Source organism: Cotesia typhae, unplaced genomic scaffold (genome assembly GCF_013202065.1).
Source record: "Cotesia typhae breed Kobodo isofemale line unplaced genomic scaffold, CoteBio_Ctyphae scaffold_13, whole genome shotgun sequence".
Classification (NCBI taxonomy): domain Eukaryota; kingdom Metazoa; phylum Arthropoda; class Insecta; order Hymenoptera; family Braconidae; genus Cotesia; species Cotesia typhae.
In genome coordinates this window covers 15,812,815-15,837,073 of record NW_027423774.1, presented here as the reverse complement: position 1 = coordinate 15,837,073, position 24,259 = coordinate 15,812,815, and the positions used below count along the sequence as shown (strand labels likewise).

General features: G+C 28.8%; 3 protein-coding genes across 7 annotated transcripts; 1 reads left to right on the top strand and 2 right to left on the bottom strand.

Annotated features, from left to right (window-relative positions):
* Nucleotides 1-1,782: 1,782 nt before the first annotated feature.
* Acc (acetyl-CoA carboxylase) lies at nt 1,783-15,123 on the top strand. Of its 5 annotated transcripts, none has more exons than XM_074254261.1 (7): nt 3,419-3,832; nt 4,101-4,286; nt 4,559-4,802; nt 7,707-7,830; nt 8,200-13,930; nt 13,999-14,279; nt 14,364-15,123. In XM_074254261.1, the coding sequence occupies exons 1-7, from the start codon at nt 3,802-3,804 to the stop codon at nt 14,979-14,981; spliced, it is 7,215 nt and encodes a 2,404-aa protein (XP_074110362.1). In that variant the 5' UTR covers nt 3,419-3,801; the 3' UTR covers nt 14,982-15,123. The 5 variants fall into 5 exon arrangements, with proteins under 5 accessions (XP_074110365.1, XP_074110362.1, XP_074110361.1 ...); XM_074254260.1 differs by having other exon boundaries at nt 3,419-3,847; XM_074254264.1 differs by lacking the exons at nt 3,419-3,832; nt 4,101-4,286 and adding an exon at nt 1,783-2,083.
* A 276-nt stretch (nt 15,124-15,399) lies between these two features.
* Nucleotides 15,400-20,406, bottom strand: LOC141534729 (SID1 transmembrane family member 1). Its single transcript, XM_074254270.1, is given in 11 exon segments — nt 15,400-15,824; nt 15,903-16,112; nt 16,200-16,468; nt 16,805-16,918; nt 16,921-17,356; nt 17,421-17,732; nt 17,811-17,894; nt 17,985-18,135; nt 18,822-19,123; nt 19,553-19,746; nt 20,108-20,406. Coding segments are annotated over 10 exon segments (2,343 nt in total). The 5' UTR covers nt 19,730-19,746; nt 20,108-20,406; the 3' UTR covers nt 15,400-15,536.
* Nucleotides 20,407-21,008: 602 nt separating this feature from the next.
* Nucleotides 21,009-22,748, bottom strand: Rpn9 (regulatory particle non-ATPase 9). The gene is made up of 5 exons (XM_074253812.1): nt 22,587-22,748; nt 22,388-22,501; nt 21,971-22,297; nt 21,557-21,889; nt 21,009-21,476 (listed from the first exon to the last, which is right to left on the bottom strand). Exons 1-5 carry the CDS (start codon nt 22,700-22,702, stop codon nt 21,209-21,211), a joined length of 1,158 nt encoding a protein of 385 aa, XP_074109913.1. The 5' UTR covers nt 22,703-22,748; the 3' UTR covers nt 21,009-21,208.
* Nucleotides 22,749-24,259: the final 1,511 nt, after the last annotated feature.

Sequence of the window (24,259 nt, the reverse complement as noted above, 5' to 3'; positions counted from 1 at the left end):
TTGGTAACTTGACGATCTTAACACTTACATATTTTCACGTGTAGAAGTCAGCATCAATATGATTAATGACCATAATTAAAATTTGGCTATATTGGTTTACACCAACGCCTTGTACACATTTTTCTCTAATAAAAAAAAAAAAAAAAAAAAAAAAATCATAATTCAAATAAGCAACTGAAAATTATTTAATTGAATCTATTCTTATGTAAAGATGTGGTCATTTTACACATGTAATGTTTGTATACACTAGCGTGTGTGAAATATTGTTTAAATTTTGAAAATAATTATTTAATTATTAGAATAATTAACTTTCTGTATGATATTGAAGTTATCTGACAGCTGTCAATTTTTTTAATTTTTTCAACAAATCAATTGTAGTAATAAAAAAAAATGATTTAAAAAATTTCAACTAGTAATTTTTTTTTTTTAATTTTCACACATGAAATTTTTTTATTAAATTATTTTTATAATAATTTAATTGCTGTAAAATTGTAAAAAAATTTTAATGTCTGTCAACTTCAGTGTCACACTTTTTGTACGTATTTTAGGTCAAAAGGAACCCGAAAATGGGGTTTACCTGATAGCGGGATGATCCAATCAATCTTTGTAACAAATTTATTGGCTAAAAACACTGAAATTCTGCAGCCGTTAATGTGAAAGAGTAATTTATCCGTAAAAAATGTTAAAAATAAAAAATTACACAAAAAAAGTCTTTATCACTTTAAAATTATATAAAAATATTTGTAAATCGACGAATACTTTCGTTTTTTACTGAAGCTATAGGCCGGAGTAAATCTATTTTCTCAAATTTCAGTTTTCATTTGAAAAAATTTTTAAAATATAGCAAGTTATAATAATGAAGTTAGCCGTCAGCTGTTAATTTAAAAAATTTTTTTAATAAATTAATTACAATAAAGAAAAGCATCTGAAAATTTTCCCTTGTGAAACTTTTTAATGACATTAAAGTTAACTGTCACTTGACAATTTTTTAATTTTTTTTAACAAATAAATTTGTTCCAAAAATCATTTTTAAAAATTGCATTTGTAATTTTTTTAAATATCTAAATGTCAATTTGTTTTTGCCATAATTTATTTGTCACAAAAATTCTTAAAATTATCAACTATCTACTAAGATCATTTTCATAACTTTTTAATTTACTTTTTTTTTATAATAATTTAATTGCTATAAAATTCTAAAAAAATTTTTAATATCTGTCAACTTTAGTGTCATAGCAAGTTTTATGTTATTTTTAAAAAATTTCATTTTATTTGATTTTCAAATTTATTTAAGAAGTGATTAGAAAATGAAAATAAATTTAACAGATATTTAATAATTTTTAGAATTTTTTTTTAACAAAAAAATTAGGAAAAAAAATTGACAATCAGAAATTTTTTAAAATTAAAAATGCAATTTTTTAAAAATACATTTTTGGAACTAATTTTTTTGTTAAATAAAATTAAAAAATTTTCTAATGACTGCTAACTTTAATGTGATGATTAGAAAAATAAAATTTTTAAAAATTCATTTACTATGGCCAACCTTAAAGGACAATATTCGTGTATTTCCATTATTCCCACAATTATATTGTCATGTAATGCCCTCTATAATAGGTAGCTAGGAGTAATTGTTTATCTCCATCGATAATATGAAAGAATTAGATTTTCTTTCCCCTCTTACTATTATTAGGTATTTGTCTTTTCCTAACGTTTTCGTGGCAATCTACATAAATAGCTGTAACTCGATGTATATATTATGTACACACATTCAATCAACATAAATCTATACAAAGAGAAAAAAGCCATGATAAACATCGCGTATGATAAAATATAATTGTAATAATAATTGTTTTGTTTTAAATTTAGTGATTAACGTCAGGTGTATTTTTTTTTTAAATTAAATTTAGTTTTTTTTATCAATTTATATCGAATATTGACTAAATTAATTTACATAGTTATCTAAAAATTTGCCTTTATTAGTGTATAAAACAGAGTAGATATAACGAATGTCAGGAGACGAGCAACAAACTGATCCTAACCTCCACCAGGAGCGAGGGATTCAACAACAACGTAAAATTCGTCACCGGTAAGTAACATTTATTATTAAATCGTATGCTAATCATTTTCCATTACACTAATCGTTATAATTTTAATTTTATTAACTTTGTTTTTAAAATTATTTTTTAATATTTAAACGAATATTATGTTTAATTGTGAGTCGCATGTGATTTTTCATGGTATCTCACAATACCCTTCCGGACCAATCACAACGTCTTTTTCGTGGCCTGACATTCTTATTGACCAATCACATCATTCTTCGTATAAACTATCTTTTTTTTTTTTTTGTATTTTAATTTTTATTTAGTTACTCTTTTTTTTGTTGGAATTTAAAAATATTGTATAAATTTTTTTTTTTTTTTTAATAATTATGAAATTATTAATAATATAAATTTTCAGTTTATTGAATATTATAGCATTCTGGTTTTTAAACAATAATTGTAAATGTTCCGTAAATTACAAATCAAATAATGTCACCAATTTATTACATTTTTTATGAGAAGAAACTAATCTAGAAAATTAATTATTGGAACGCTTCTTATATTTATTATTACATATGAGTAATAGTTAAATTTATGTTTGAGAAAAAAATTTTTTAAAGGTAAAATTAAATAGCAGCTCCAGAATTTAATATTGTAATTTAGATAGCCCTTTCTACGGTAAATGTGTTAAATTTTTATAAAATGTAAAGATTTTTAATTTTATAAAAATTAATCATAAAAATAGTTAAGATCAGGGTAATATTGATTTACAATCGATTAATGCTAATCATAGCGAGCACGTGTCATTATCTAAATCTATAAATAATTGTAATATAGAATATAATGATATGAAAAATGATGTTATTTAATTATTTTTAAGATATTGATGGTTACTTAAAAAGATGTGATACTCCGCAATCTACTGATAGTTAATCTGAAATAATAAAATAGTTATTTACCGCAAATATATAAAATAAGTCTTGATATTGAAATATTGATGTCGTAAGAATGTAACGTCATCATATATTATTCGTGAAATATAATACTCAAGGCCAAGAACTAAACAAAACAGCTTTCTTTCATCGTTAAATAACATGTAACTCTTTTTTTTTTTAAACAAATTTTAATCATTAATTAAATAAATTAATCCATTTGCTTATCTCACCCCTGAATAAATATGTAACAAATAGTTTTTTCTTCATAATTTTAGAATAAAATTTTATTTTAAATTTTAAATAAAATGTAAATTACTTTATTCGTAGAATTACACTTGTGAATGGATATTTATATAAAAGATACGAGGTAAAATATTTAAATGATTTTTAAAAATAATAATTTATTCATTTAAATAAAATCATTGCTTGACAAACATAAAAATAAAACTATAAACATGTAGTTAATGTCAGATATTAATTTGAACTGATTAATGCTAAAAAAAAATTAACTAACTAAGCAATTTATAGTTTAGCACGTTTAACAAAATGTATATCGAAGAAATAAAGTTTCTTCCTGACCCTTGAACTATTTTCCGGTAACTTTTTAATAGCCGATCAGTTTATCGTACAGTTGAGTCGTTATTTGTTTGTGCACCAGACAACTCCACTCAATACTGCTGTGATCTTTGCATGTGAATTAAAATTTTTTTTTTCTTACTCATTCTTTTAAATAATCAAAAAGAAAAAAGAAACAGTAATTAGTACATTTTAAATACATTGCTATAGCCAATTATTTAAAATGAGGAGTTGAAATAAATTACGTCGGCGATATGTTAAGAGGACTTTGCAACTCCACTATTGGTACAAGCAATTATTGTAAAGTTAATTTCCTTTATTTTATTTGATTTATTTATTTATTTTTTTTTTTATAATGTTGAGAATACAAATTATTTTATACTTTAGCTCAACTAGTTTGACATGTTTGATTACTACAATACAGTAATAATTTTTTTTTAACAATTTAACTAAATAAAAACTAATAAAAAAAATTGATCAATAAATAAATAAAAATTAATGATAAAGGATCAAAACAATATAATCAACCTTTAGCCAGAAAATTTAATTCAAGGTTTTCTCGCATGTTGTCTCGTGATTGCAATCGCTGTTGTTTGGTCACTTCAATTCATCGTTCAGTTTTCATATGATGTCAAGCAAACTTTAGGTCTAACGTCTATAACATTGCTGTTATTACATTTATCATCTTTCGTATTTTTTAAAAATCGTAAAAAATATTCGAACAAACACATTGAATTAGGTGAGTAAACATACATTGAGATAAATGAGATAAGCTTTTGTTTTAATTCATCTTCATAGTTGATTTTTTGTTTTTTAACCGACATTAAAATAACAGTTAATACCACTAAACGTTAACATTTTGTAACTAACATTGGTTAGAAGTTTTATCTAATAAAGTTCAAATGTTGCTCTGTAAAGAAGACGCTTTCATGGAATAAAAGATATAAGCTGCAAGAGAGAGTTTTAATAAATTTTACATAAAATTTTATACCGACTACATTAATTTTGAAGGTAAAACCGACAACGAGAATCAAACGCTACATCAAGTATCTGTAACAAAAGAAGAAAATTTTAAAGAGGAGTTTAATAAAATTAACAAGATGGCTGAAACACCCGTAAGTTTTGTCCTCGGTGGGTCAGATCAAACTGAAGAACTGGAATTAGAAACAGAGGATAGCTTTCCTATTGAAGGATTTGATGGTTATCAACAGCCACCGGCAATGCCAAGTATCAACGAACAACGTAGGCGGTTAAGGTGAAACCCTTCTTACTTTATCATTTTATTTTTTAATCTTTTTTATCATAAATTCAGTCAACTGTTGACTGAATCAGACGAAAATGCTGAAAATAAATTATATAAACATATTCATTTGGTTGACCTGGAAGCGTCCCCCTACAAACTATAATGAATTTAAATATTCGAATGACAAATTAAGATTAGGTTAAACTAAAATAGTCTATAAAGTAAATAGTTTCATTTCCGTTAAGAAATCTAGAAATATAATTAAATTTTAATTAGTATTATTTTTTCTTAAAATTATGTAAATAAAAACAATAATAATGTTAATATTAATTATTTTTGCACACATATTTAGGTATAGATCTAATTTTTTTGTTACTACTTTTTCAAAAATTAAATTGGTATAGAATTAATCAAATATTTTTTTTGCCAAAGCGGTTAATGTGCAATAAATATCGATTCAAATTACTTGAATAAAATTTGTGAGTACATTTTTTCAAGATAGATTAAATTTTTGAAAACAATTCATTAAGGACGTTCATACGCTACGCTAAAGTCAAATGGGTGATAACTTTTATGAAATTTATTGGATTTTTGAGAAAAATTTTAGAGTATATAAATAATCTTATAATAATTTATAGTTTTTTTTATTTACCTGAAATATTTTTAGGCATATACTTAAAAAAAGTCAGTAAATATAAATTAGTCATTGATTTGAAGTCGAATTTTATTGTTTATTAAATTTGACAAATCTGTCATTTTTAACCACGTAATCAGCTGTATTTAGGCGCTTATTTTCAATACGGTGAGAAATGAACTAAAGTAATTTTAATCATACCGAGTAAAATAATAAATAATTAATTTAAACGTTCGTCAACACTGTTTTTGATTCATTCATACAAATTACATGAATCAAAGAATTTTTTTAAATATTATATATTATGATATCTACTCTCGTAATATGAATATTGTAATTTTAAACTAAAAAAAATTCTGATAAACTATTCTTATGCGTGAACGTCCTTTATCAATGATAATTAAATACGTTCTGTTTTGATGTTATAACTCACTTTCCCATTCTAAATTTTTTTTTTCGGCTAGAAATTTGATTATGTGCTTAACTAAATTACTTACGTCCGTTATTTGCTCCATCTTTAATTTTTTTTCCCTCCTTGCTTGGCAAAGTTACAAGAGAAAAACTGTAAAAAAAATTCAAGTCGTACCAGTTGAAATCTTCAGATCTCTGAAGAAATTAATTAAAAAATCTAGAGAATCGGATCCAAGTCTGTCTCAGACTATGATTGTTGTAAATAAAATTACTTTTCAATGGCAGTAATCGGCTAACTAATAATCGCTATACATATTATTGATCAACTGGTATGATATGATTAATTATATTGTTTAAATCAATAGAAATGATAGATTAACCCCACTGGCAAATAAAATTAAAATTTTATTAAAATTATATTCATAAAAAATTCTGACAATGTAAAATATTTATTCGTTAAATTACGATAACTGTATGGTCACGTGCTGGAACTTTACTTTACTCTGAATATACTTAATAATAAAAATCAGCTGTTATGTCGGGGCAGTCCTCCAAGAAACATAACTTTCTCATTCATGTGCAACGTTGTACATACTTATAAGAAGGGGGATCATCGCCTGTCACAGAAAAGTCTTACTGCATGTTTAAAACAGTATTTTACGGTCTTTCCACCTGTTGATTTCTTTGATTATTTTTAGAATTTTTGTTAATTATTTTAAACTAAATATAGTTAAATTGTGTGTTATTCTACTGTCAAAATATTTATCGTATGTGAAGTATATGTTTTTCAAATTCTATCAATTATTAAGACCAATCGTGAATTTCGTAAACAGTTGTAATTCGTATTTAGATGATATTAATAAATACAATAAACTATCGGTTTAAGAAGTAATATAATCAAATTATTTATCTTGAAATATGAGAAGAATAAAACGATTTGTCTTAGCACAAAGTAATGCTACAGACATAACTTGGAAAAGTTCGGATAATTTTTATGCTGAAACTGGGAATAATAACTTCGAAAAACATAATCATCGCCGAGCTTCTGAAGACTGGAATGCATCAGTATTAATCTCAAATGAGAGTTTAAAATCAGAATCTTCGGTGTCATCAACATCTCTCCAGTAATTTTTATGATATTATTTTTCTTATACTTATTAAAATGATCGTATCTGTATACTATATTATATCTGAAAATTGTTTATTTTTTCCCCGTTTTTTAAAAAAAATTTTTTTTTTCAACCAATTTTTTTTTATTTTTTAATTTAAATCGACAATTCCACGTAGAACATTCTTCATCTCATGCAATGAGATTATAATCAACTACCTGTAAATGATAAAAAAATAATTAATTTATCAGAAATTACATTGAAATTCAATGCCATAAAAATAATTTCCTTCTTTGCTAATTATGATTCATTATTACCAGGAATCAACAAACGTATAAAAGTTTCGCTGATGAATATAAATTATTAAATATGTTCCATTAATAGTTGAATATTTTAGATAATATTAGAATATTTTAATATTTTTTTACTTGTTCAAAGTTATTGTGTTTAATTTTGTTAATTTCGTACTATTTTTTACTGTAGAAAAAAAAATATTAAAAATTTCAATCATTTCGAAATCAACAAATTAGAAATTATTTGATTATTAAGCCCATAGTCAAGAGTAAAGAAAGTATTAAAATAAAATAAATTAATTTAATTGAGTCTGTTACTTTCTCTATTACGCTGTATCAATAGTTGTATTGTATTAGCAATAAGTATTGAATGCGTTTTAAAATAGATTTATGTAACAAATATAAATAAACTTTTGGAAATAAATCATTAATAATTGATCGTATTAATTTTTTTTTAATTATTTTACAGGCCCAGCATGTCGCAGGGTACGGTGATGATTATGACACAAAATCGTTTACAAGAAAAAGATTTCACGGTTGCTACCCCTGAAGAATTCGTTCGCCGTTTTTGTGGAACGAAAGTAATAAATAAAGTAAGTCATTTTTTAAAAATAAAAATACGAATTTATTATCATTATTATTTGTAATTGCATTTAAAGTCACTAATAGTTTTTTTTTTTTTTTTTTTTTTTTTTTTTTTTTTTTTTTGTGAGCTATCATTAAACACTCAAGCTCAGCATATCTGAAATTTTATACATTATTACTAATCTTAAAAACATCTTAATAAAAACTTAGCATTAAATTATTTGTTTTTTATCGTAAATGTTTATTTGTTATTTCGCTGTCAATGTAATATTTTCGAACTTTGTACTTTGTCTACATCAATATTACTTTATGATGTAAGTCAATGCTTAATTAAAAAAGTAAATGAACAATAATTTAAATAATGTATATTTACACAGGTTCTGATAGCAAATAATGGAATTGCCGCTGTAAAATGTATGCGTTCAATAAGAAGATGGTCATACGAAATGTTTAAAAATGAGCGAGCAATAAGATTTGTGGTAATGGTAACACCTGAAGATCTCAAGGCTAACGCAGAATACATAAAGATGGCAGATCAATATGTGCCTGTACCTGGAGGAACCAACAACAACAATTACGCTAATGTCGAATTAATTGTTGACATTGCAATTCGTACTCAAGTTCAAGCTGTTTGGGCAGGATGGGGTCACGCTTCTGAAAACCCTAAGCTACCAGAATTATTGCATAAAAAAGATATTTCATTCATTGGGCCATCAGAACGTGCAATGTGGGCTTTAGGAGACAAAATAGCATCTAGTATCGTTGCCCAAACTGCTGATGTTCCAACGTTACCATGGTCTGGATCAGGATTAAAAGCTCAGTACAGTGGTAAAAAAATAAAAATATCATCGGAGCTATTTAAAAAAGGTTGTGTGTCAACAGTAGAAGAATGTTTAGCATCTGCTAATAAAATTGGTTTTCCTGTTATGGTGAAAGCTAGTGAAGGTGGGGGTGGTAAAGGTATTCGAAAAGTTGAAAATGCCGAAGAATTACCAACACTCTTTCGTCAAGTCCAAACTGAAGTTCCTGGATCGCCAATATTCATAATGAAACTTGCTAAATGTGCACGCCACTTGGAAGTTCAATTACTTGCGGATATTTATGGTAACGCAATATCTTTATTCGGCCGTGACTGTTCCATTCAGAGAAGACATCAAAAAATCATCGAAGAAGCACCTGCAGTTATTGCAAAGCCAGAAATATTTGAAGAAATGGAAAAGGCTGCAGTAAGACTTGCCAAAATGGTAGGATACGTCAGTGCAGGAACAGTAGAATATCTCTATGATACGTCAGGATCTTATTACTTTTTAGAATTAAATCCTAGATTGCAAGTTGAGCATCCGTGTACAGAAATGGTGTCAGATGTTAATTTGCCAGCTGCCCAGCTACAAATAGCAATGGGCTTGCCTCTTCATCTTATTAAAGACATACGATTGTTGTACGGTGAAAGCCCATGGGGTGATAGCCCAATAGATTTCGATCAGCCACGGCATAAACCTCAACCTTGGGGTCATGTAATCGCCGCGCGAATCACCAGTGAAAATCCAGATGAAGGATTCAAACCAAGTTCTGGTACAGTTCAAGAGCTTAACTTTAGATCATCGAAAAACGTCTGGGGATATTTTTCTGTTGGTGTATCTGGTGGTCTTCATGAGTTTGCTGATTCTCAATTTGGTCACTGTTTTTCATGGGGTGAAGATCGTAATCAAGCACGTGAAAACCTTGTAATTGCATTAAAAGAATTGAGTATTCGAGGTGATTTTCGTACGACAGTTGAATACTTGATTACATTATTAGAAACTGAATGTTTCCTAACTAATAATATTGACACCGCATGGCTAGATGCTTTGATTGCAGAACGTGTTAGAAGTGACAAACCAGATGTTTTACTTGCTGTAACTTGCGGTGCTCTTCATATTGCTGATCGTACTATTACGGCAGCTTTTTCTGGATTCCAAACAAGTTTAGAACGTGGTCAAATCCAAGCTGGCAATGATTTAAACAATATTATTGATGTGGAATTGATAAATGATGGTATTAAATATAAAGTTCAAACAGCCAAAAGCGGTCCAAACAGTTATTTCCTTGTAATGAATAATTCTTACAAAGACGTTGAGGTTCATCGTTTATCAGACGGTGGTATATTACTTTCATTTGATGGTGCAAGTTTTACAACATATATGCGCGAAGAAGTTGATCGTTATCGAATTGTTATTGGAAATCAAACATGCGTTTTTGAAAAAGATAACGACCCTTCTCTGTTAAGATCACCGTCTGCGGGTAAGTTAATCAGTTTTCTTGTTGAAGATGGAGGCCATGTCGAGCCAGGACAAGCGTACGCTGAAATTGAAGTTATGAAAATGGTAATGACAGTAACAGCTAGTGAAGCAGGTAGTGTTTTTTATGTAAAAAGACCAGGTGCAGTTTTGGAAGCAGGAGTATTAATTGCTCATTTAGAATTAGATGATCCATCTCTAGTAACAAAAGCTCAAGATTATACAGGTCAATTCCCTGCGCCAGTTATTCCTGCTATTCCAGAAAAATTAAATCTTCTTCATTGTAAATACCGTGCTTCATTGGAAAATACATTAGCGGGATATTGTTTACCTGATCCTTATCATTTGCCAAGACAGCGTGAATTAATTGAAAAATTTATGAACTCATTACGAGATCCCAGTTTACCACTTCTTGAGCTTCAAGAAGTAATATCAACAATTTCCGGAAGAATTCCAATATCAGTTGAAAAAAAAATTCGTAAATTAATGACATTATATGAGCGAAATATCACTTCTGTTTTAGCCCAATTTCCAAGTCAACAAATTGCTGCTGTAATCGATAGTCATGCTGCAACCTTGTCTAAAAGATCTGATAGAGATGTATTTTTCCTTACCACTCAAGCAATCGTACAGCTAGTTCAACGTTACCGAAATGGAATAAGAGGACGTATGAAAACTGCCATGCATGAATTATTGCGACAATATTATACAGTAGAGAGTCAATTTCAACAGGGTCACTACGATAAGTGTGTTTCTGCACTTATTCAACAATATAAAGATAATATGCCTATGGTAACTAATACTATATTCAGTCATAATCAGGTATCAAAGAAAAATGTTCTTGTAACAATGTTAATTGATCATTTATGGGCAAATGAACCAGGCCTTACGGATGAATTAGCTAGTACGTTGACTGAACTTACAAGTTTAAATCGCGCTGAACATTGTAGAGTTGCTTTACGAGCACGTCAAGTACTTATTGCAGCGCATCAACCGGCCTATGAATTAAGACACAATCAAATGGAATCAATTTTCCTGTCAGCAGTTGATATGTATGGTCATGATTTCCATCCAGAAAATCTTCAAAAACTAATTTTATCAGAAACATCAATCTTTGATATACTCCATGACTTCTTTTATCATACCAATCGAGCTGTTTGCAATGCAGCTTTAGAAGTTTACGTACGAAGAGCTTACATCAGTTACGAATTTACTTGTTTACAACATCTTGAGTTATCTGGTGAAATTCCATTGGTGTATTTCCAATTTTTATTACCAAGTAATCATCCTAATCGTCAAAATCAGTTATTAATTAATCATCGAACTGGTGCAGTAGCAGCATTCCAAGATTTGGACCACTTTAGCCAATATGCTGATGAAGTTTTGGATCTTTTACAAGATCTTTCATCCCCAAATTCTGTTTCTGCAAAAGTTTTAGAAGCTGTTGATGCAGCTGGTAGTGAATCACGTCATAGTACATCGATTAATGTATCATTTAGTACAACTGAAGCCGGTGGACCTGTAGAAATAGGTGAAAAATCTGCTGAGCCAGTTCATATTTTAAGCATTACCGTACAAGACAATGGTAATCAAGATGATGCAGCTATGGCAAGACTTTTTGGTGATTGGTGTGCTTCAAATAAAGAAGAACTTGTATCACGTGGCATTAGACGAGTGACTTTTGCAGCTCTTCAAAAACGCCAATTTCCAAAGTTTTTCACTTACCGTAACAGAGATGGATTTGTTGAAGACCGAATTTATCGTCATTTAGAGCCTGGTTGTGCTTTTCAATTGGAACTTAATCGGATGAGAACCTATGAATTAGAAGCTTTACCAACATCTAATCAAAAAATGCATCTATATCTTGGTAAAGCTAAAGTTGCTAAAGGCCAACAAGTAACAGATTACCGTTTCTTTATACGTTCAATAATACGTCACTCAGATTTGATAACAAAAGAAGCAAGTTTCGATTATCTTCACAACGAGGGTGAACGTGTTCTTCTCGAAGCAATGGATGAACTTGAAGTTGCTTTCTCTCATCCCCTAGCTAAGCGCACCGATTGTAATCATATATTTTTAAACTTTGTACCTACTGTAATAATGGATCCAGCACGAATCGAAGAGAGCGTTACAAGTATGGTGTTACGTTACGGTCCAAGATTGTGGAAATTACGAGTACGTCAGGCAGAAATAAAAATGACTATTCGTCCAGCACCCGGAAAACCAACATCAACTGTACGTCTATGTATTTCTAATGACAGCGGTTACAGTATTGATCTGCATTTATATACAGAAACTACCGAAGCCAAAACCGGAATTATTCGATTAGAATCATACAGTCCAGTTAATTCTAACAGAAGACCTGGGCCTATGCACGGAATGCCAGTTTCTACACCTTATTTAACAAAAGATTATCTTCAGGCAAAGAGATTTCAGGCTCAAAGTTCCGGAACAACTTATGTTTATGATCTCCCTGATATGCTCCGTCAAGAACTAGAAAAGGCTTGGGCTAAATACATTGAAGAACGTCCAAATGTAGAAAATTTATCGATCCCTAATCCTGTAATAGATTGCGTAGAGCTCGTATTAGATGGTGAAAATCTTGTTGAACAAAAACGATTACCCGGAGAAAATGACGCTGGCATGGTTGCTTGGAAGCTAACTCTTTTTACACCAGAATTTCCATCGGGTCGTGAAATTATTCTTATTGCCAATGATTTAACACATTTAATAGGTTCATTTGGACTCAAAGAAGATCTTGTATTTTATCGGGCATCTGAACGAGCAAGACAACTTGGAATACCCCGAGTATACTTTTCTGCAAATTCTGGAGCTCGTATTGGGCTTGCTGAAGAAGTTAAAGCATTGTTTAAAATTGCTTGGGAAGATGATGCAGTACCTGAAAAAGGTTTCAAGTATATCTACTTGACTCCTGATGATTATGCTCGATTATCACCTCTTAATTCGGTTAAAGCGTCGCTTATAGAAGATGCTGGTGAAGCACGTTATAAAATCACCGATATTATTGGTAAAGATGATGGTCTTGGAGTAGAAAATCTTAAATATGCCGGTTTAATTGCTGGTGAAACATCTCGGGCTTACGATGAAGTAGTCACAATTTCGATTGCTAGTTGTCGTGCAATTGGAATTGGATCTTACTTAGTACGACTTGGACAACGTGTTATACAAATTGAAAATTCTCACATTATTCTTACTGGTTATCGTGCGCTTAATGCTGTTCTTGGACGAGAAGTTTACGCCAGTAATAATCAATTAGGTGGAATACAAATAATGTATCACAATGGTATATCTCATGTAACAGAACCGAGAGATCTCGATGGTATTGCTACTGTTCTGAAGTGGATAAGTTTTGTACCAAAAAATAAAGGAGGTACTCTGCCAATTCTTACACCAGCTGATCCAGTTGACAGAGAAATTGGATATGCTCCAACAAGAACACCGTATGATCCAAGGTGGATGCTTCAAGGTAGAAAAAGTACAGTAGATCCTACCATATGGGAATCTGGATTCTTTGATTTTGGTTCCTGGGCTGAAATAATGAGACCATGGGCTCAAACCGTTGTAACTGGTCGTGCTAGATTAGGTGGTATTCCTTGTGGAATCGTTGCTGTCGAAACTCGAACAATGGAAATTCACTTACCTGCTGATCCTGCTAACCTCGATTCTGAAGCAAAAACAGTATCACAAGCGGGTCAAGTTTGGTACCCTGACAGTGCGTTCAAAACCGCACAAGCAATCAAAGATTTTAATAAAGAAGAATTACCACTATTTATTTTCGCTAATTGGCGAGGATTTTCCGGTGGTATGAAAGGTAAGTTATATCTCAAAATAAATTACACAATAAATGGAATTTTTAATAATATTTTGATTTTTTTAAAGATATGTATGAACAAATCATGAAGTTTGGAGCATACATTGTTGATGGTTTAAAAGAGTACAAAAAACCAGTATTTATCTATATACCACCAAACGGAGAATTAAGAGGAGGTGCATGGGCCGTAGTAGATCCTACGATAAATCCACGTTTCATGGAAATGTTTGCAGACAATACTAGCAGAGGAGGAGTTCTAGAACCTGAAGGCATTGTAGAAATTAAATTTAAAACAAAAGATATTCTAAAAACTATTCATCGACTTGATCCTGTAGTTCATAATTTGAAGGTAAATTTTTTATTGTCAATAATTACTAAAAATATGATCTTTATATTATTGATTAAAAAATATTAATTTTTTTTTTCTATTCAGGAAAAGTTATCACATCCATTAACAGCGGAGGAACGAGCAAAAGTAGAAATAGAAATTCGTTCTCGAGAACAAATCCTTGAGCCAATGTATCGTCAAGCAGCAGTACATTTTTCAGATCTTCACGATACACCGGAACGTATGTTAGAGAAAAATGCAATAAATGATATAATACCATGGCGTAAGGCACGCACTTTACTTTATTGGCGTCTACGTCGTCGTTTATTGGAAGAAGAATTTAGAAGTGATATTTTATCTACACAACCAAGTCTTGATGTAAGGCAAGTCGATGCAATGTTAAGACGTTGGTTTGTTGAAGATAAAGGTACAACTGAATCTTATCTTTGGGACCAAGATGAAAGCGTAGTTGAATGGTTACAAAGTCAACGAGATGACGAAAATAGTGTAGTAATGCATAATATTAATTGTGTAAAACGAGGTGCAGTAGTTACCCATATTAAAGATTCTCTTGAAAAGTGTCCTGATGTACGTCTGGAAGCTGTACTTGAAATTGCTCACCGACTTAGTTCTGCTGAACGAGCTGAACTTCAACGCACTCTTGCACAATTAGAAGCATCCACAGTTCAAGAGCACCACAATGACTCGAGTGCCTCATCGTAACTATTATTACGATAGTTATCATGCACACACGAGTACCTGTTTATTAACAAATTAAATAATTTTCTTGAGAAATTAAATTTTTATTGCTTTCTTTCTATCAATCTAGTAAAATTGTTATTATATCTTCTCATAAAAAATTAGCCATTTACTTTACAATATTTAATATCATTATGTATTTGTAATTATATTTTCCCTATTTTTACTTGTTGTAAATTTGTGTGAACGTATTGTAAATTACTAAATCAAGTTTTAAACCGTGAAAATGTTGAACAAATTTAATTATATCAAGTGTAAATGCTTATACATCATTTTTATAGCTGATACTAAAAATGTTTATTTTTAAATACAAAAATGGTGTTTCAATATAATTTGTTGTTGTTATGGAGTGCTCATTTATAAAAACAAAAAAAAAGATATATAACTGTATAAAACTTTATTTTAGACTTTAATTATACACTGCCATAAGGAACATTAAAATATCACAATAATTAATTATTATAGAAACTTATTAATTATTTTTTCACTATAAATTACAGTTTAATGAGCCTTTATAGATCAAAAAATAGGTATTTGGCTTCTATGGGTATCTTCTAAATCATCATCAAGCGTCAGTAATACCATAAATGAAAAGAACATTGCAAGAGCAGAAAGAAAATGCCATATGTCATGAAAATCAAAGAAATTTAATAATTTACACGGCATATTATAATGTCGTGATTGTGCGGGTAATAATGACCAAGAGACTGATTTGTTAATGAAAAAATATAGAGCAAATCCCCATGTAATAAATGACAAAATAATGTAACATTGTGGTTGAAGTAGAATTCTTTCTCCATAACACAGCTGCAATAAAAATAAATTAATAATATTTCATTTACTTTTTTTTTTATAACCTTTATACTTTTAAAATTAAATACTTACTTTCATAACAATATAAAAAAATGTGTATAGTAGTAAATTAAGCATGAGTACGGCTAACAAAAAAGTCGCAAAATCTTTTTCATGATGCATATTACCCACAACAGCTATTGCAACATTACAGACATTTGCAATTACAAGTAATAACAGTCGTCCGCCATACATAGGACGCAAAAGATGAGTCACACCAGATTGTGCATCATGTTTGAAAGTCTAATAGAACAATAATGGTATAAGTCAATTATTATAATTATAATATAAATTATATGTAAAAACAAAAGAAATAAAAATTATGTTTACCATTATCACTCGTCGAACTAAACCTTTATCCAATCTCCATCTACCCATATAATAAATTTGGGCAGTCAATGAAAGACATATGATTAAATGTAAAATAGTGAAAGCAATCCAGAAATAATCAGTGTCGTTTAAAACCCCAACAGTTCCCAAAAAAATCATCAGAGCAAGTACTGCAAAAGTTACTGTAGCACGAGCATTTATATCAGGATGACGAGTTTGATAAATTTTTACCATACATAGTACAGAAATGATGTACATAAAACTTGTATCTACAATAAAAATGTTTTCATTAATTGAAATGATTAAATTTTAAAATTATCTTAGATATAAGGTAAAAAACTCAGTTATTGACACTTGCAATTTTATTCTAATTAAAAAAAATAAAATGTTTTCAAAATACCAATTATCTTAAAATTTATCATTAAAAAATTATATTTATTAATTTATTAGAGTTGGTTTTTTTTTTTTTTTTTTTTTTTTTAAATTGCAAGTGTCAATAACTAGACCTTTTACCTTTTTTAAATTTTTGCTTTACAGAAATTTTATAAATCTACGGTTTGAAATCAATTCAAGTATCATTTCTTTAACAATAATTATATATTTACCAAATTGAAAATTACTGTGATTTGGACAAACGTGGTAACAAGCTGATAGTAATCCTTCCATCATCAAAGCTGTACCCATGGCATAAAATAATCCATAGTGTTGAGGAATACCATAACTTTTTTCTTTTCTTCATGCTCGCGATCGTTCTGTTCTCTTACATATGTCAAAAAAATAAACAATAAACCCAATAAGATATACGAAAAATTTGAAAAAACATGATTAAAATCGGAAACCCAGGAAAATGGATGTGAGCATAAGAAATTATAATAACAAAGATCTTGATTGCCCGTCACATGCAAAACATTTTGATAAGTCGCAACCAACTGTACGACAGGTAATGCATAAAATACTGCTATTGTACCCAAATAGTACAAATAAAGTCGTGATTTATGTCGAAGAATCTTAGGATCTTTTCGAGCTAAATCAGAAACAGCTAACACTTTTTTTGTGCGAATTATTTCTTTGTCTGAAAAAGCATCATCTAACATATCTATATCATCTTCATCTAACGACGAATCCTCGTTAAGAGTATCATCATAACGTGGACCAGCCTATAAATAATTTTTATTAATTTAGTGAATTTTTTTTCTTAACTGTTATAAAATTAAAAATTACTTCTTCTATTTCTGGAGTAAGAAGTTCTTCTGGTCGTGAGGGAGTTTCTTCCTCATCCGTCAGCTGTTGACGTAATCTCCGACGAAGACGAAAATTGTGCGTTACAACGCCAAATACATAACAACTGCAAAAAGCGATACCAATAAAAAAAGCAATGAATGCTGCTTTTATACCTTCTTTTTTCGTTATGTTAGGTGTTATTGATAATTTTATTGTTTTAGATCGCAACACGGATCCTGTTTGGCCAGTACAGTCTGTATCATCTCCTTTTAAAACAAGCACCACAAAAAATCCACTCGGGTAAATTTCTTTCTAATGAAAATAAACATTTTTCTGTGAATTATAGAAAATTATTATTTGTAAAATAATGAATTATTTATTTATACTTACAGGGACTGTTATACCTCCTAATTGGGATACAGTTTGCCAGTATCGAGAAAATTGAATATTTCTTTCTAAATCAAAAACTGGACACTAGAAAATTTTAAACAGAATTACATATTAGTAATTTATTATTGAATTAATCATAAAAAATAAGATTATTTGTGAAATTGAAATCCTTACCGTTGTATTTTGTATCGCAACAGTCATACATGTATCAGAATCTGATTCTATTTTCATTAGAACAGATCCACTTTCCATTTGATCAGAAAAACTATATCCATAATATCGTGGTTCAGATGGAGAAATGGTAATTTCTCGAGTCTCCCCCAATCTTTAAACATATCAACAAGTAAATTAAACAATTTTGATTGAAGTACAATTTTTTTAGTAGATTTCATAGAAATCTAACTACTGCAATGGTCCTCATGACGAAATTTTTTAAAAATTTTGCTATATTCCTACTTAACTCAACGAGCTAAGTCAGAAAAGTCAGAGATCTTTACCAAACTCAACATACTTTTCTACAGATAGATACCGAGCTCAAGTTCGAAGATGAGCTTAATCGGTCAAGTAAATTAGAAATGCCATGATTTCAAAATTTTCAAAATCATAAAAATTTATATTTCTTCATTTTCGTACTTGAATAACTTTTGAATGGGATAATTTATCGAATCTCTGTAAATTGCATCTGAAAGCTCTTTAAACAAACTTTAATTCGAGTATCATATCATATGTGTAGTCTCAAAATTATGTCCTATTTCATTGTTCCTATTCCGGATAATAAGTAATAGTACTGATTATCCTAAGGCGGAAATAATAAGACTAATTAAGCTCATCTTCGAACATGATCTTCATATTTATCTGTAAAATAAGTATGTTAAGTTTGAAATATGATCCGTATTCATTATGGCTATCTTCGTTTCCGATCTAAGTAATTTTTAGATTTTTACATTTATTATGAAATCTACTTCCATTTTTGCTGCCGAATGGTACTTTTTTTTTTTTTTTTGTATTTACCTCAGATAAAAGTCATTTTCCATAACAACAGTGAGATTAAAATACACTGGTAACTCGCTACTAGTAAAAATACTGACTATGACATTACTGTTATCCAATTTAATTTGGTTTAATTGTTTATAATATTTTAATGAACACAATGTTCGACTAGTTTCATTGTACCATTGTGCATTAATATTTTTACTCTCTATAAATAGTGGTATTTGCCACGATAATATGCCTTTTTTTTGTTTCACGACAACTAGTAATGGTTTTTCAGAAGTTGCATTACTTTGAACATTTATCCTTGCCGTACTATTGGTCTTGAAAAAAAAAAAAAAAAAATTATTATTAATATTACAAATCACCCTGTATTTAAATACTACAACTCCCTGATTAGAAAAAAATATTTGAAATGATATGACATTAAAGTTAGCTGTCACTTGACAATTTTTTAATTTTCTTTAACAAAAAAATTTATTTTTAAAAAATTGCATTTTTAATTTATTAAAATTTCTACAAGTCCATTTTTTTAATAACTTTTTTTTTGCCACAATTTCTTTTTTAAAAAAATTAAAACAATTTTGAAGTGACAGCTAAATTTAATGTCATTGAAACGATTCGAAATGGCTCAAAGCAATTAAAAACGATTCAACTTGACAAATATATAGACATACATTTTGCATGGGTTGAATCGTTTTAAATCTTTTTTTTTAATAAGGGCTGATTAGGTATTCAGTAATTGAACTTACATCAATTTCAGGATAAAGGAAAACATATTCGATTGATGAATTTATTGTCTTTACATACGATTGAACATATTCGGCTGGAATAACTTCAGGATTAAGCGTTAACGATAAGTTTTCTGGTGTGATATCAACTGCTCCTACCAGCAGTGACCAGGTAGTTAATATCAAGAAAACATACATTCTGGTAATTTCTTTTCCTAAATTAAATAAAAAAATTTGAATTATAAGGATGTAAATAAAAAGAAAAATAATGCTGAAGTTAGCCGTCAGCTGTCAATTTTAAAAATTTCAATAATCAATCAATTACAATAAAAAAATGCTTCTAAAAATTTTCACTTGTAATTTTTATTCATTTTTACATGTGAAATTTTTTAATTAATTTTTTTTTTAATAATTGCATTATTATAAAATTTTAAAATAATTTTTAATGTCTGCCAACTTCAGTGTCATAAAGAAAAACACTTTTTTTTACTCTTTAAATTCTAAACTCTTAAAATCCATTAATTACTATATATTATTTTATAACTATTAAGATTAAAAGAGAAAATTTATAATTACCATTCAAAACTCGATAATAATTTAATGAATGAACATATCAACATTATATGTTTTAAATTGAATAAAAAATAATTAACAGTTTATAAATATTATATGGATATCGATAAAAAAATGAAATTAACGTCAGTGTGGCCAGAACGTGCTCTTTTCTTACCCCCACTTTGTAGGATACTCTCATCTAACTACATTGAAACAGTGTGGCCAGAACGTGCTCTTTTTTTACCCCCACTTTGTAGGACACTCTCATCTGACTACATTGAAAGCGGTACAAAATGGGGGTAAAAAAATCGCACGATCTGGCCACACTGATTAACGTCCATTCTTGGACACTTAATTATTAAATATTTTACGCTAAGCAGCGTATTTTAATAGAACTTAAATACACAATTTGCAATAATATATATATATATATATATATATATATATATATATATATATATATATATATATATATATATCACTGTTGAATGAATAACAACAGATATTTATTAACCTATACCAATGACGTTCAAGCTACAGTTGATATTATCAACTTAATAAACACATGAGATGAGACCATTCTCGGTGAGCTGCTACTACGGTAATCAAATTTCGAACTTATATGGAGGGTAGAGGTAACTCTTATATACCCCTTATATAACTCTACCCCCTATATAACTCTATATACCTCTACCCTCCATAGAACTTACCAAAAAAATATACCTCACTTATTTCTTTTATTCAAAACGTAGAACTTACTAAATACATTTTTATAAAAATATAACTATTGTAAAAAAATAAAACAGATATGAATGAAGATTGGGATTCCGTTTTTATATAAACTTGAAAAAATACCTTTTTTTTTTTTTTTTTTTTTTATTACTCACTTTTCTACATTTGCTCAAAGCAGAAAAAACTTAAAATGGTTTTTTAACATTTTATTATGAGATTTTTCAATACATAAAAATCGGCTTTTAAACGTTTGCTAATTATTAATGATAATCTTTTTTTAATTCATTTATTTCATGTTAGTATAAAAGAAATGCTTGATAAAAATAAGAAATGGTATGAATCAACTGAAATATTGCTGGATTTGTTAATATTAATAATTTTTTATTTTATTCAAAGAGTTAGAATTTCCGTTGCGCGGGATTCAAGTAGATTTTCCATTGTATTAACGTCTTTACACCAACGATCAAGTTGTTGAACCATACTGCCAATTTGAGTACGATCGAGTACTCGTGGTTGAACCCAAGTCATATTAACAGTGCCAGCTACTTGATCAATTGCACCTCGAACAAGACCTTGAGCAAGAGCTTTCATGACTAATAATTCAACTTCATTAATTGGTAATCGAGTCTCTTGTGAAATTTCAGCAAATGTAAGTTGGCTGTAAATTAGAAAAAAAAAAAAAAGTATGTAAATATTTTTGTAAGTACTTTGGAGTAATAAGTTTGTAATTATAATTACCGATTATTTGCCTGTCTTTTGAACGTCATTTCCATAAGACAAAGAAGTGATATCTTTTGTCTTAATTTTAATTCTTGAGCTGCCAAATCAGCTACTTTAGCCCATTGTGTTTTCAATTTTTCCAATGCCGCGATATCACCAGCATTAAATGCTTGAAGAAGATCAATAAGCCACGAATTTAGTGTACCTTTTAATGACAATAAGACTGGATGAGCTAATAATTCACCGATATTGTAGACTCCATCTCCTAGAAGAGCTGCTAAACCTAGGAAAAACGCATGCTGCTCTTGTTCTTGTTTTGTCAATGTATTCAAGTCAATGCATCCTAGATATCTGAATGATAAAATGTTTTCATTTTAGAAACTTTATTGTACATTAATACTTTTATTTATTTTTTATAGATATTGAAATTACCTTAATGCTGTACGATAATACTCAGCATGCTTTCCTTGCAATCGGTATAATCTACTAGCTAAAAGATAAAATCTTCCATGAACTGTAGTTACACCGTCAGCATTATCAAGTATAGTTTCAACATCATCAATTATTTTTTTAGTTTTTTCTTCATTATGAAGTTTATCCAAAAGAATTTGCCCTTGTAATACTTTACATAATGCAATAGCTTCATTGTTGTTAACGATTTTAGGCTCAGTTTTTTCTAAAAATTCAACTGCTTCTTCTTTATTGGTAAATTGCTCAATAACATGGGCTAATATTTCAACAAAAGATAAAGCATTGATTCTAAAAAATAAATTCAAATGATTAATATAATAATTTTAATAGATTATATTAGTATATATATAAAAATCAAGTATTTTATTATAAACTCACTTATTTTCGAAAGTTGACAAGAAATTTTTGTACAATTGAACAAGACTATCACCTTTTTGTAATGCTGGATGCTTTACAAAAGTCTCCAATTTTAATGTAAGTTGATGCCAAAGTCTGCAAGTCACCAAAGTAAAATTATTTTCTGATTATTTATCACTAATAATATTGCACTTATATTTTAAATGATATAAATACTTACTTTTTGTTATAAAGTTCTTCTAATTGAGCCCAATCAGCGGCTAATTCTTTGTCAGTAACATTTTGTCTTTGACTAAGAAACGTATTTACATCTTTTGATCCTGAAGCGACTGCCATGTTTATTAACTTACTGTAACCTGACTTATTTAACTAACGATGACCGGCATAATTGTCAAAAATAAAACTTGATATACCACATTATGCGTTAAGTTATACTCCATAATAACATTGTAGCGTCATCTATTAAACTCCACACATGGCTTCTTTCCGACATTCGACAAGGAAGAAATTAAATCTTTCAAATATATTTTCTAGATTATACCCTGATAGCCAGCGTTTTCTCAGTAAGTGTTGACTCCCAGCAGTTACGGTTAAGTTATACATCAAGTTGGCGGTAATTCTTCACTCAACAACAGTTGTAAGCAAATTGACAGAAATCTACGGCCGCAACTTGAATACAAGTTAACAATCAAACTTGTAGTTAAATTTCCTTTCAACTTTACTACAATTTGAAGGAAATACTTGTACACCAAGTTTTGACGTCTATTTGCAGAGTAAGTTATAGGTAACTAATAGGTAATCGCTCGCTTTGCCAACTCTTTCCGTCAAGTTTGCTTCAAATTGCGGACGTAGATTGACAGTAAGTTATAGGTAAGGTGGCTATCAGGGTAATTTACTACTTAGGTGTTATTGGGATTTAAATTATTAAATAATATGTATTATCAAGTACGTATAATTAAAATTTAAATAATTAGAGGTCTGCACAACCGGAATTTGGGTAATTGATACACATATGAGTCACTTAAGTGTATTGAATGTCAATTGACATTCACTAAAAATATAAAGACACCCGACCGGCCTCAATGCCGTTTGTTTGTTTAATGCCTAGATGGCAGCACTTTTTGTTCTGTTTTTCATGTAATATGTGTTTTTGCAATTAGTTTCATGTTTCAATCTATTACTATGAGCTATCTATTCAAATTAAAATAATAAAAAAATAATTTATTATCAAGATCAATAACAAACAATTTACAGTCGTATCTCGTTGTAAGATTACTTGCATGCATGTAAAATACTCGAAAATTTACCGGTTAAGTTTTCCATAAAACTAGTTTTACGTCAAATATTTAGGCGTTATATTTTTAATGACATCAAAGTTAGCTGTCACTATTACAATTTTTTTATTTTTTTTAATAAATAAATTTGCTCGGAAAAATTAATTATGAAAAATTACATTTTTTACTTTTTTAATTTTGCAAATGTCAAATTTTTGTCATAATTTATTTGTTAAATTAATTATTATCTGCTAAATTGATTCTCATATATTTTTATTTTTAAGACTTTCAAAAATTCATAAAAAATTAAATAAATCTCTAATTGGCGTAAATAATTTCATTATGAAATAAACTCTCTGTAATAAAGCTCTATTTAATCGAAATCGTAGGATCAACAACTTTTTCAATTTGTAGTTAAGAATAAGTCGTGTAGTAAATGTATTCTCAGAAATTTTATTTTTCTCAAATAAATTTCAAAAAATTCAAAAATATTTAGGATGAGGAAAAAAAATTAAATTAAGGAAAAAGCGAATAGAGAGATGAGCTTAAAATGCTTTCTATTTTAAAAACATCTTATAAAACTATGAAATTCTTCTAGTAATTAAAACCGAACAAAAAC